This window comes from Mustela putorius, unplaced genomic scaffold (genome assembly GCF_011764305.1).
Source record: "Mustela putorius furo isolate JIRA1106 unplaced genomic scaffold, ASM1176430v1.1 tig00537227_pilon_pilon_pilon, whole genome shotgun sequence".
NCBI classification, from domain to species: Eukaryota; Metazoa; Chordata; class Mammalia; order Carnivora; family Mustelidae; genus Mustela; species Mustela putorius.
In genome coordinates, this window is record NW_025422368.1 from 37070067 (window position 1) to 37082674 (window position 12608).

General features: G+C 35.7%; 1 protein-coding gene across 10 annotated transcripts in view; it reads left to right on the forward strand.

Annotated features, from left to right (window-relative positions):
- The first annotated feature begins 7688 nt into the window (after window positions 1–7688).
- The window catches only part of LOC101682407 (NKG2-C type II integral membrane protein), a 34345-nt gene continuing 29425 nt past the window's right edge, over window positions 7689–12608 (forward strand). For 2 of the 10 annotated variants that reach the window (XR_006604644.1, XR_006604643.1), the window contains exons 1-3: window positions 9599–10038; window positions 11291–11344; window positions 12200–12351. Coding sequence is in view for 2 of the 10 variants with exons in the window: in XM_013050907.2 (XP_012906361.1) it covers window positions 10651–10669; window positions 11291–11344; window positions 12200–12351 (225 nt within the window). In the remaining 8 variants the exon portion in view is untranslated. Of the gene's footprint in view, window positions 8024–9598; window positions 10039–10588; window positions 10670–11290; window positions 11345–12199; window positions 12352–12608 lie in introns of those variants that run through there. The other 8 variants (XR_006604641.1, XR_006604640.1, XR_006604642.1 and 5 more) reach the window with 8 other exon arrangements.

Sequence of the window (12608 nt, forward strand, 5' to 3'; positions counted from 1 at the left end):
GACTGATTTGCGGATGTTGAACCAACCTTGCAGCCCTGGAATAAATCCCACTTGGTCGTGGTGAATAATCTTTTTAATGTACTGTTGAATCCTATTGGCTAGTATTTTGTTGAGTATTTTCGCATCTGTGTTCATCAAGGATATCGGTCTATAGCTCTCTTTTTGGTGGGAAAATTGGACAGCCACATGCAGAAAAATGAAATTGGACCATTTCCTTACACCACACACAAAAATAGACTCAAAATGGATGAAGGACCTCAATGTACGAAAGGAATCCATCAAAATCCTTGAGGAGAACACGGGCAGCAACCTCTTCGACCTCTGCCGCAGCAACATCTTCCTAGGAACAACGCAAAAGGCAAGGGAAGCAAGGGAAAAAATGAACTACTGGGATTTCATCAAGATCAAAAGCTTTTGCACAGCAAAGGAAACAGTTAACAAAATCAAAAGACAACTGACAGAATGGGAGAAGATATTTGCAAACGACATATCAGATAAAGGACTAGTGTCCAGAATCTATAAAGAACTTAGCAAACTCAACACCCAAAGAACAAATAATCCAATCAAGAAATGGGCAGAAGACATGAACAGACATTTCTGCAAAGAAGACATCCAGATGGCGAACAGACACATGAAAAAGTGCTCCATATCACTCGGCATCAGGGAAATACAAATCAAAACCACAATGAGATATCACCTCACACCAGTCAGAATGGCTAAAATCAACAAGTCAGGAAATGACAGATGCTGGCGAGGATGCGGAGAAAGGGGAACCCTCCTACACTGTTGGTGGGAATGCAAGCTGGTGCAGCCACTCTGGAAAACAGCATGGAGGTTCCTCAAAATGTTGAAAATAGAACTGCCCTATGACCCAGCAATTGCACTATTGGGTATTTACCCTAAAGATACAAATGTAGTGATCCAAAGGGACACATGCACCCGAATGTTTATAGCAGCAATGTCCACAATAGCCAAACTATGGAAAGAACCTAGATGTCCATCAACAGATGAATGGATCAAGAAGATGTGGTATATATACACAATGGAATACTATGCAGCCATCAAAAGAAATGAAATCTTGCCATTTGCAACAACATGGATGGAACTAGAGCGTATCATGCTTAGCGAAATAAGTCAAGCAGAGAAAGACAACTATCATATGATCTCCCTGATATGAGGAAGTGGTGATGCAACATGGAGGCTTAAGTGGGTAGAAGAAGAATAAATGAAACAAGATGGGATTGGGAGGGAGACAAACCATAAGTGACTCTTAATCTCACAAAACAAACTGAGGGTTGCCGGGGGGAGGGGGTTTGGGAGAAGGGGGTGGGATTATGGACATTGGGGAGGGTATGTGATTTGGTGAGTGCTGTGAAGTGTGTAAACCTGGTGATTCACAGACCTGTACCCCTGGGGATAAAAATATATGTTTATAAAAAATAAAAAATTAAAAAAAAAAGTTTATCTATAAAGAACAAGTTACCTATATGGATTTTCAATAAACCCCTTTGAAGAAATGACTTTGATCCACCTCTACCCCCTCTTAATATAAGCTCAAAAAGTCAAAGGGGTTCAGTATACACTCTTCAGTGAACACTGATGTTTGCATAATCAGTGGATAAACTTTATAAACAAATGACTTGAGGCATGTATGTAACATCTTGGTGAGTTAAATTACATTTAAATGCAAAGGAAGAATTTTCTTTTCCAAGGACTCTATTGAATCCCTTCCTAGGAGAGTATACAGTCATGAAATAAAATTTTACCCATGAAGTCAAACAAAACAAAACAAAACAAAACAAAACAACAAAAAATAAAAAGATAAAAATCACAAGGGCAATCAATGTGATAATACCAAAAGTTAGGACATGTATTAGGATGTTACAAGGTGAGAGAAACAAAGAGCAGATTATTAGAAGAAATAATGGCTGACGCTATTTCAATTATGTTGAAAAACACCAAGTTAAATTCAAGAAGCCCAGCAAAACCAAATTAGATAACAAAAACAAAAACAAAACTAGATCACATGTGGGCACATTGTAGTCATACTTCTGAAACAGATAAAAAATATATTAAAAGCATGGTACTGGCACAAAAACAGACACATAGATCAATGGAACAGAATAGAGAGCCCAGAAATAGACCCTCAAATCTATGGTCAACTAATCTTCGACAAAGCAGGAAAGAATGTCCAATGGAAAAAAGACAGCCTTTTCAATAAATGGTGCTGGGAAAATTGGACAGCCACATGCAGAAAAATGAAATTGGACCATTTCCTTACACCACACACAAAAATAGACTCAAAATGGATGAAGGACCTCAATGTACGAAAGGAATCCATCAAAATCCTTGAGGAGAACACGGGCAGCAACCTCTTCGACCTCTGCCGCAGCAACATCTTCCTAGGAACAACGCAAAAGGCAAGGGAAGCAAGGGAAAAAATGAACTACTGGGATTTCATCAAGATCAAAAGCTTTTGCACAGCAAAGGAAACAGTTAACAAAATCAAAAGACAACTGACAGAATGGGAGAAGATATTTGCAAACGACATATCAGATAAAGGACTAGTGTCCAGAATCTATAAAGAACTTAGCAAACTCAACACCCAAAGAACAAATAATCCAATCAAGAAATGGGCAGAGGACATGAACAGACATTTCTGCAAAGAAGACATCCAGATGGCGAACAGACACATGAAAAAGTGCTCCATATCACTCAGCATCAGGGAAATACAAATCAAAACCACAATGAGATATCACCTCACACCAGTCAGAATGGCTAAAATCAACAAGTCAGGAAATGACAGATGCTGGCGAGGATGCGGAGAAAGGGGAACCCTCCTACACTGTTGGTGGGAATGCAAGCTGGTGCAGCCACTCTGGAAAACAGCATGGAGGTTCCTCAAAATGTTGAAAATAGAACTGCCCTATGACCCAGCAATTGCACTATTGGGTATTTACCCTAAAGATACAAATGTAGTGATCCAAAGGGACACATGCACCCGAATGTTTATAGCAGCAATGTCCACAATAGCCAAACTATGGAAAGAACCTAGATGTCCATCAACAGATGAATGGATCAAGAAGATGTGGTATATATACACAATGGAATACTATGCAGCCATCAAAAGAAATGAAATGTTGCGATTTGAGACAACATGGATGGAACTAGAGCGTATCATGCTTAGCGAAATAAGTCAAGCAGAGAAAGACAACTATCATATGATCTCCCTGATATGAGGAAGTGGTGATGCAACATGGAGGCTTAAGTGGGTAGAAGAAGAATAAATGAAACAAGATGGGATTGGGAGGGAGACAAACCATAAGTGACTCTTAATCTCACAAAACAAACTGAGGGTTGCCGGGGGGAGGGGGTTTGGGAGAAGGGGGTAGGATTATGGACATTGGGGAGGGTATGTGATTTGGTGAGTGCTGTGAAGTGTGTAAACCTGGTGATTCACAGACCTGTACCCCTGGGGATAAAAATATATGTTTATAAAAAATAAAAAATTTTAAAAAAATATATATTAAAAGCAATGAGAGAATAACAACTCCTTATATACCTAGAACTTCATTCAAATTAATGAAATTTGGGAGATAATAGAATATTTATCTCAAGTAAAAAACTCTGCCAACCAAGAATTTGATTTCATTAATAGTCTTCCAGAATGCTGGTAAATTAAAACATTTTCCAATGACTACTCAAAACATTCCAAAAAAAAAAAGGGGGAAGAAATGTGAGTAAAACTTTGAAATTCACCCTGTGAGGCCAGCATTACCTTAATAACAGAATGAGACATAGACCCTACTGTTAAAGAGGACGATAAGCCAATACGCAGAATGAACATGGATGCAAATATTCTCAAGAACATACTAGCAAATCAAATTCAACAATAATTAAAATAATCTGGTGGGATTTAATTTTTGGCAACAAGATTGGTTCAATATTCACAAAGCAAACGATGTCATACACTACATTTAAAAAATAGGTTAGGAAAATTTGATCATTTCAATAGATGTAGAAAAGGCATATGACATTATGCAGCAATCAATCATGATTAAAAATCCCTCATTAATACAGGGATAGAGAGAACATACTTCAAAGTAATGCAAATCACATATGAACCATGAACAGCTAATTTCATCCTCAATGGGGAGAAACTGAGAACTTTTCTTCCACATTCAGTAACAGATAGGGATGTCCACTGGCATCATTGTTATTTAACATAGTACTGGTGGTCCTGGCCTCAGCAGTCAGACAACACAAAGAAATAAAAGGGATCCACATCAGCGGGGAAGCTGCCAAACGTTCACTATTTGCAGATGACACGATTCTATATACAGAAAACCCAAAAGACTGCAACAAAAATTGCTAGAACTGATGCAGTAATTCAGTAGTGTCACAAATTATAAAATCAATGTACAGAAATCTGTTCCATTTCTATACTCCAGTAATGAAACAGCAAAAAGGGAAATCAAGGAATCAATCACATTTTTAACTGCACCAAAATCATGAGTTACCAAGGAATAAAACTAACCAAAGAGGTGAAAGGTCCATACATGGAAAACTATAAAATACTAATGAAAGAAATTGAAGAAGACACAAAGAATGTAAAAACATCCATCCTCATGGATCGGAAGAACAAACTTTACTAAAATGTCTATAGTACCCAAAGAAATCTCCATACTTAATGCAATCCTTATAAAAATAGCAACAACCTTTTTCACAGAGTTAGAAAAAACAATCCTAAAATTTGTTTGGTTCCCAAAAGACATACAATGGCCAAAAAAACCTTAAAAGAAAAAGCAAAGCAGGAGGCATTCCTATTACTTACTTCAGGTTGTATTAAAAAGCTGTATTCACTTTTTCATGTGAGTGCTGTGAAGTGTGTAAACCTGGTGATTCACAGACCTGTACCCCTGGGGATAAAAATATATGTTTATAAAAAATAAAAAATTAAAAAAAAAAAAAAAAAAAGAAATTATGCACTGACAAGAGAAAAAAAAAAAAAAAAAAAAAAAGCTGTATTCAAAAGGCATCCGCACAGCAAAGGAAACAATCAATAAAACTAAAACACAGTCTATGAAATGGGAGAAGATATTTTCAAATGACATCTCTGTTAAGGCAATAGCATCCAAAATATGTAAAGAAATTATTAAACTCAACACCCAGAAAACAAATAATCCATGTAAAAAATGGGTAGAAGACATGAAGAGACGTTTTTCCAAAGATGATTTCCTGATGACTAACAGACACAGGAAAAGATGCTAAACATCATTCATCATCAAGGAGATACAAATCAAAAGTACACTGAGACATGACCTCACACCTCTTAGAATAGCTAAAATCAACAACACAGGAAACAACAGGTGCTAGAGAGGAAGCAGGGAAGGGGAGCCCTCCCACAATGTTGGTGGGAATGGGAACTGGTGTGGCCACTCTGAAATATAGTACTGAGGTTCTTCAGAAAGTTAAAAATAGAACTACCCTATATACCAGCCACTGGACTAATTGATATTTACCCAAAGGATACAGAAATACATATTTGAATGTATTGACACAACCAGTGTTTATAGCAGCATTATCCACAACAAAAAAAATTATGGAAAGAGCACAAATGTCCATCAACTGAAGAATGTATAAAGACAAGGGTTTACATATCTACTGTGAAATATTACTCAGCCATCCAAAAAGAGTGAAATGTTGACTTTGCAACAACTTGGATAGAGCTAGAGAGTATTAAGGTAAGCAAAAAAGGTCAGTAAGAGAAAGACAAATACCATATGATTTCACTTGTATGCAGGATTTTAAGAAAGAAAATGATTGCACGGAGGGGAAAAAAGCAGAGGCAACCCATCTGAGGGGTATTGGAGGGTAGAGGGACTGGTGAAGAGTTAAAGAGGTGATGGGTATTAAGGAGTGCACTTGTCATGGTGACCACTAGGTGTTTTATGTTGTGATTATTCACTAAATTCTACACCTGAAATGGGAAAAAAAAGTATAAATGATAAAACCAAACAAACAAGCCAATGACAAGATTTCTTTTTTTTTCATTTCTGAATAATAGCCTACTGCATGTATGTCACATTGTCTATATTTATCCTTCTGTTGTAGACACTTAGGGTGATTCTCTACTGTAGCTATTATGAAAAATGCTCTAATGAACATGGGACTAGAGATCTTTCTTTCAGATAGTGGTGTCCTTTCCTTTGGATATATGCTGCGTACCTTGGAGATACTGTGGGTTTGGTTCCAGACCAGTGCAATAAAGCCAAATGTCACAATAACTCAGTCATATGGATTTTTGGTTTCCCAGTGCATGAAAAAGTTATGTTTACACTATAATGTATTCTATACAGTGTGTGGGATCATTATGTCTAAGAAAATAAAGTACATGTTTTATATAAAAAATATGTTCTTGCTGAAAATGCTAGTCACCACCTGAGTTTTGAGCAAGTTGTAATCACAAGTCACAGATCACAATAACAAGTTTAGTAATAATGGGAAAGTTACAAAGATATGAGAATTACCAAAATGTGACACAGACACATGAAGTAAGAAAGTGCTGTTGGAAAAACAGTGGCAATACACTTGATCCACACAGAGTTACCACAACCCTCTGATGTGTAAAACATATATTATCCACTAAGTACAATAAGCAAAAGGCAATAAAAGGGGGTATGTCATCCCCAGAAGTGGAATTTCTGGGTATGACACTTCTGTTTTTAAGTTCTTTAGGAATGATAGGTACACATTAACCTAATTCATGATACAACAGGAGGAATGATGAAAAGAATTGCATTTGATGCAAACTAGATAACATGAAGTTTTTTCTTTTTTTTTTTTTTAAAGATTTTATCGATTTATTTGAGAAAGAGCACAAAAGAGAGAGCAGAATCAGGAAAAGGGCAGAGTGAGAAGCAGGTTCCCTGCTGAGCAGGAAGCCAACATGGAGCTCAATCCTAGGACCTTGAGATCAAGATCTGACCCAAAGGCAGATCTTAACCTACTGAGACACACAGGTGCCCCTTATTTCCTTTGGAATTCATAGTCATATATCTGTGTTTTAAAAGTCTACATTTTCTGCTGTCTTACTTTTTGGTTAAGAGCAATGCTTAAAAATTAGCTTTGTTTCCCCCATGTTCTTAGAATTTTTTTTTTGTCATTTATTGACAAATGTCCCTTTTAAAAAAGAGATATCTGGTTATGATTGAAGGATGAATCAATGAATAATGTCATGAGTGGTTACTTACTATTGTAACCTCTGCCATGGTGATATAGTTGAATATTGTCTCATGTTTGAACCTTCCCAGAGATATTAATTTTTATCACGTGAAATTTAAATAATTATTTACAAATAATAAAATTGAAGGTAGGAATCTAAAGAACTAGGGCTGAGAAATTGAGAACAGTTGGGAATTAATAATAGCAACAGTTACCATGACGTTGAAAATGTAGTAGTTACTCAAAATAGTTGGAGATAAATATCAGTAATTTCCTACTCTAATGGGATTATGTTTTCAGATTTTTCCCATTATAATAGAAATAACATAAGGAGAGCATAAGGAAAAGAAGCATGTTATGCCAAGACTTAGCAATGTGTAAAAATAGAACTGACACATCAAAGATACTCTTCAAAGACCTGCATTTTCAGGTCTCGGCACTTGTGACTGAGAAAGAAGCAAGTTAACAGCTTGGGTGGTCAAGCCTCTGACCCCAATATCTTGTGAAACATAAACATTTCTCAGAGTCATGTCGCAATTAACTGACACACCACAAACTGAAATTCTCGGACATTCTGGAGGTGTGTGATGAGATAAAGTATCTTCAAAATAGCCCAAATGTAAGGGTTTCCTGTTCAAATTTTAAGCGACATGTTGATGATAAATCTACTTTTTCCACTATTCTTCACTCTGAGCGCTCACAGGGCTGGCAGTCTGTGAAGACCACAGATACTGTGGATACAAGATACAAGAGTAACTTGGTCTCCCCCTGGAAGATGCCTGACTCTGGCCAACAGAAGGTAAGTGTCACTCCTCTGCTGTCTCTCTCCTAGCCACCTCACTTAGTGGGAGATACAGATACTGGATGGATACAACTAATACACAACAAAATCACAGAGAACACTGGTTAACTCTATTACAACAACTCAGGGTCACAGATAGGAAGAAATATGATATATGTCAGAGAATATCTTAAAATATTCATATTCTTGCCTGTGGAGAAGTAGTCAAATGTATACACACGCAGATGATAAGGGTTAAAATCCATATAATTTCACGTGAAATCTCATAAGCATCAATGCATGACAAGGAATGGTTAATTTGGATTTGTCATCAACATAGAAATAATTTCATATATTACTTGATATTTAGCCCAGCCTTTAAAAATACATTCTTGAAATAAAATCGTGCAATCATGAAGGTCAAATATACTTCTTCATATACTTTCTTAAATAAAACTATTTAATGTTTCTTAATATCAGGAGGAGGTAAATTTCCTAATTTACTAATTAAGCTTACCTATAAATAATGACAAGATTCCAAAAAATATGAACAAAGCATTGCAAAAGTTTTTACCACACTGATGAAGACAGCCCTATGAATCATTGTACATAGTATGATATGAATCAGAAACAACAATATAGCAATTGGGTTAAAAATAGGAATAAAATAACTAACATATTATTAAGAGTTTATAAAAGCCTGCTTGAATCCTAAGTGTTTTACATGTATTAGAACTTACATATTTTTAATCTCAATGATAGATTAGTAAATTAGGTAGGTAGACATGAAGTAACTTAAAAGATCACACATTGTAACTTTGAGAACCAGAAGGGATTCTAGAGCTCACTGACTGCAGAGCTAATTATGTGAATTATTAGATTACGTTTATTTGAGTTATAACAATTGCTTGCACAATAAAGCTACCTTCACTCCTTTGACAGCCATAGATTGTTTCTGAGTTCATACCATTCTTCCATAAATGATCTCTACTTTTGTTTACCATTTTATACTTGCATATGTTGGCCATTATCAATTACCCTTTTCTGGTGTCAAATAAGGATTTTTAGAAATTTTTTCTGTTATTGTCTGCTTTTGGTTTTCAGCAGTATTGTTTAGGTTTTGGATAAGGTTAGTGTGTCATGTAGTATTTTTCACCATATACAGTATTTCTTTAAAATTTAATTTCCAGGATTCTACAATCATTCAAAATGTAAGGTGATTTAATAAGACCTCATCCCCTTTTACTAAGTATACATAAGTCACCAAATAGAAGTAATTTACTGCAGGAAGTTCCTGTATATGCTAACACCACTGTTCCCCCAACTTCAGAACAATCTTTAACCTTTCATGGATTTTAAAAATTGTCATAAAAAATTTGTCTTATTATTTCCTAATAACAGCATTTTAGTTTTAACCCTGTTATTCCTACAGTGTGTCTATGGAATCTGACATTAAGCTACTAAGAACATCATTCTTTAAATGTTTTTTTTTTCCTTCTATTTATTTTCAGCATAACAGTATTCATTATTTTTGCACCACACCCAGTGCTCCATGCAATCCATGCCCTCTATAATACCCACCACCTGGTTCCCCCAACCTCCCACCCCCCCGCCACTTCAAACCCCTCAGACTGTTTTTCAGAGTCCATAGTCTCTCATGGTTCACCTCATGTTTCTTTATTCTTCACTAATTTGTTGCTTTTTGTGGCTACAATCAATAACATTGCATCAAACATAAAATACCACTTTAAGAATCACTTATTCTCTGATGAAACACTTATTTCAAGCTCTGAAGAAATCAGAACCAGAATTTTACATCATTCAGCTACAAAGGAGTGTTACCACTTACCTCACACTCCACCCAGTGTGACTCTAGCAGGGCTCTTGTCATTACCTACACCATTTGCTGACTATATAAGTCCAGTTTCCATACAGCACAGGCCCTGAGATCTCTCAGTGCTGAAATGAATAACCAGAGAGAAAACCTTCAGAACCAAATCTGTTTAAGAACTCAAGAAGACAACTGTCGAAAGGTAAGGCTCTAATTCAGTAACTGATTCTAAAAGCTCTAATTCAGTAACTGAGCAGGAAATCATCTGTGCAGAACTAAATCTTCAAAATGTGTCTGAAGACCTGCAAGGGAATGACAAGAACTACCACTGCAAAAATAAAGCACACAGTAAGGCACACAGGACAACTGTTCTAGGATGTGAACTTGGGGTACAATGTGTGGGAAAGAGTAGAGAATAATTCCATATATTTTTCATTTGTGAGGATCATGATGAACTTGAAGCTGGAATAAGGTATCGTTTTTGAGATCTGAGGACTAATTCACTCCAGCATTGTTGTAATTCATAGTCCGTGACCAAATAGCTCATGGAGCATGATGCTTACTGACAGTTAAGTGGTATATTGTGAGGAAGATTACAATGGTAGATATGGGTTTGTGGTCCATGTTTATACCTATGATTCTCTGTGCATCTTTGGTTCTCTTGTATGTAAACTGTCTAAACTTTAGTCTTCATCCATCCATCCTTCCTCACTGTTTCATTTCTCTCCCCACATACTTGCCATCATCTCTAGAGAAGCTCATTGCTGGGGTTTTGGGACTCTCCTGCCTTGTTTTGACCTATATTGTAGCAAGAATGATAAGTTCTCTTTCCTGTGAGTAAATCTTTGAATGATTATGAGAAATCTTTTCTTTTCTTTTTTTTTTTTTTAAAGATTTTATTTATTTAACAGACAGAGATCACAAGTAGACAGAGGCAGGCAGAGAGAGGAGGAAGCAGGCTCCCTGCTGAGCAGAGAGCCTGATATGGGGCTCCATCCCAGGAGCCTGGGATCATGACCTGAGCCAAAGGCAGAGGCTTTAACCCACTGAGCCACCAGGCGCCCCGAGGAATCTTTTCATTTTAATGATCATCAGTGCCTCTAAGCATTTAAAGTATGAGGGAGTGGAACTATCCTTTCCACGTATGCATTTAGACTAAATGTGGAATGCTTATTCTGAACTTCTCAAAAGTATAAATAACAATGATTGTAGAAAATATACATATATACATAATTGAAAAATACAAGTTAATTCTTGAGACTGGCTAAACGAAATACTCTAAGAAATGTCGATGTTTGGTTGTTTAAGGCTTTGGATTGATTTACACTCAAATCTTAATGATATTGTTAATTTTAGTAAATCAATTTTATTCCAGAATATTCTAATCTTAAAAAGTACACCAAGTTTCAAACAGAAAAACTAGAATTATTACAATGATTAATTTTTATTTTTAGGTATTAGAACACCACAGCAGGACAATTCGTACCCAGTTACAAGAATCCAGAAATGTATGTAATGATTTTCATAGTTCTGATAGTAGTACAGTTTATATTTTGTTTCCATCTAGGTTGTACAAAATCATCATAGAGTTTGATGAAATATATATTATAAAATATATATATTTTATATATATTTTAAATATATATATATATTTTATATATACTTTAAAATATATATTATAAAATGCAGAAAATAGATGAAAATAAGTAATGATTGTAAGAGCTTATTCCTTCTTATGCAGCAATATGAATAAATCCTCATTTAAAATTACCATATCCATTGGGGACCTGGGTGGCTCAATTGGTTAAGCACTTTCCTTTGGCTCAGGTCATGATCTGGAGTCCCGGAATCTAGTTCCACATTGGGCCCCCAGCTCCACAGTGAGTCGGCTTCTCCCTCTATCCTTCTCCTCTCTCATGCTCCCCCTCACTGTCTCTTTCTCAAATAAATAAAGAAAAAATATATTTTAAATTATCATACTCATTATTGCCAATTGCTTCAAATTTCCTCCTGCTATGACATAATAAGAGATAAATCATTATATAACTCCAAAAAAGTGGTTTTGTTCAGTGACTCAAAAGACATGTAGACTTTTTTGTGTGTTTGCCTTTTATGGGCACATAAATTAAGGGAGGGAAGCCTGACTCTTTGGGAGTGTGTGTGTGTTTTATTTTTGCCACCTGTGAAGGAGGGTGCATGGATATGTCATATATATGTGTATATATATATATATATATAGATATATATACACACACACACATACATATGTATATATATGCATGTGTGTATACATATGCAAGTTGTAAATTTGCAATTTTTAAAATTTGAAACTTTTTGGATAATATTTCATAATCTTTCTTTAGCTGATCCATGTGGTCATTGTCCAAAAGAGTGGATTACATATTCCAAAAATTGCTATTACATTAGCACTGTAAGAAAACCATGGAATGAGAGTCGGTTGTCCTGTGCTTCTAAGAACTCTACCCTGCTCTCCATAGAGGATGAAGAGGAAATGGTGAGGTTTCACATGTTTGCAGCTTTTATTAAAAGCTTATCATTTAATATTACATTTGTAGATCTCATCCTTATAGTCATACATATTTCTTGTTTATTTAAAGTCTGTTACTATTCCATAGTTTGACTCTGTGATATTTTACTATTTTTATACCTTTAATGTATATTTAATAATTTCTAGTTCTTGCTTTTCTTAGAAAGCCATACTTCTATAAATGCTCTTTTGCCTGAAATAACCTTATATATTTTTTACCACAC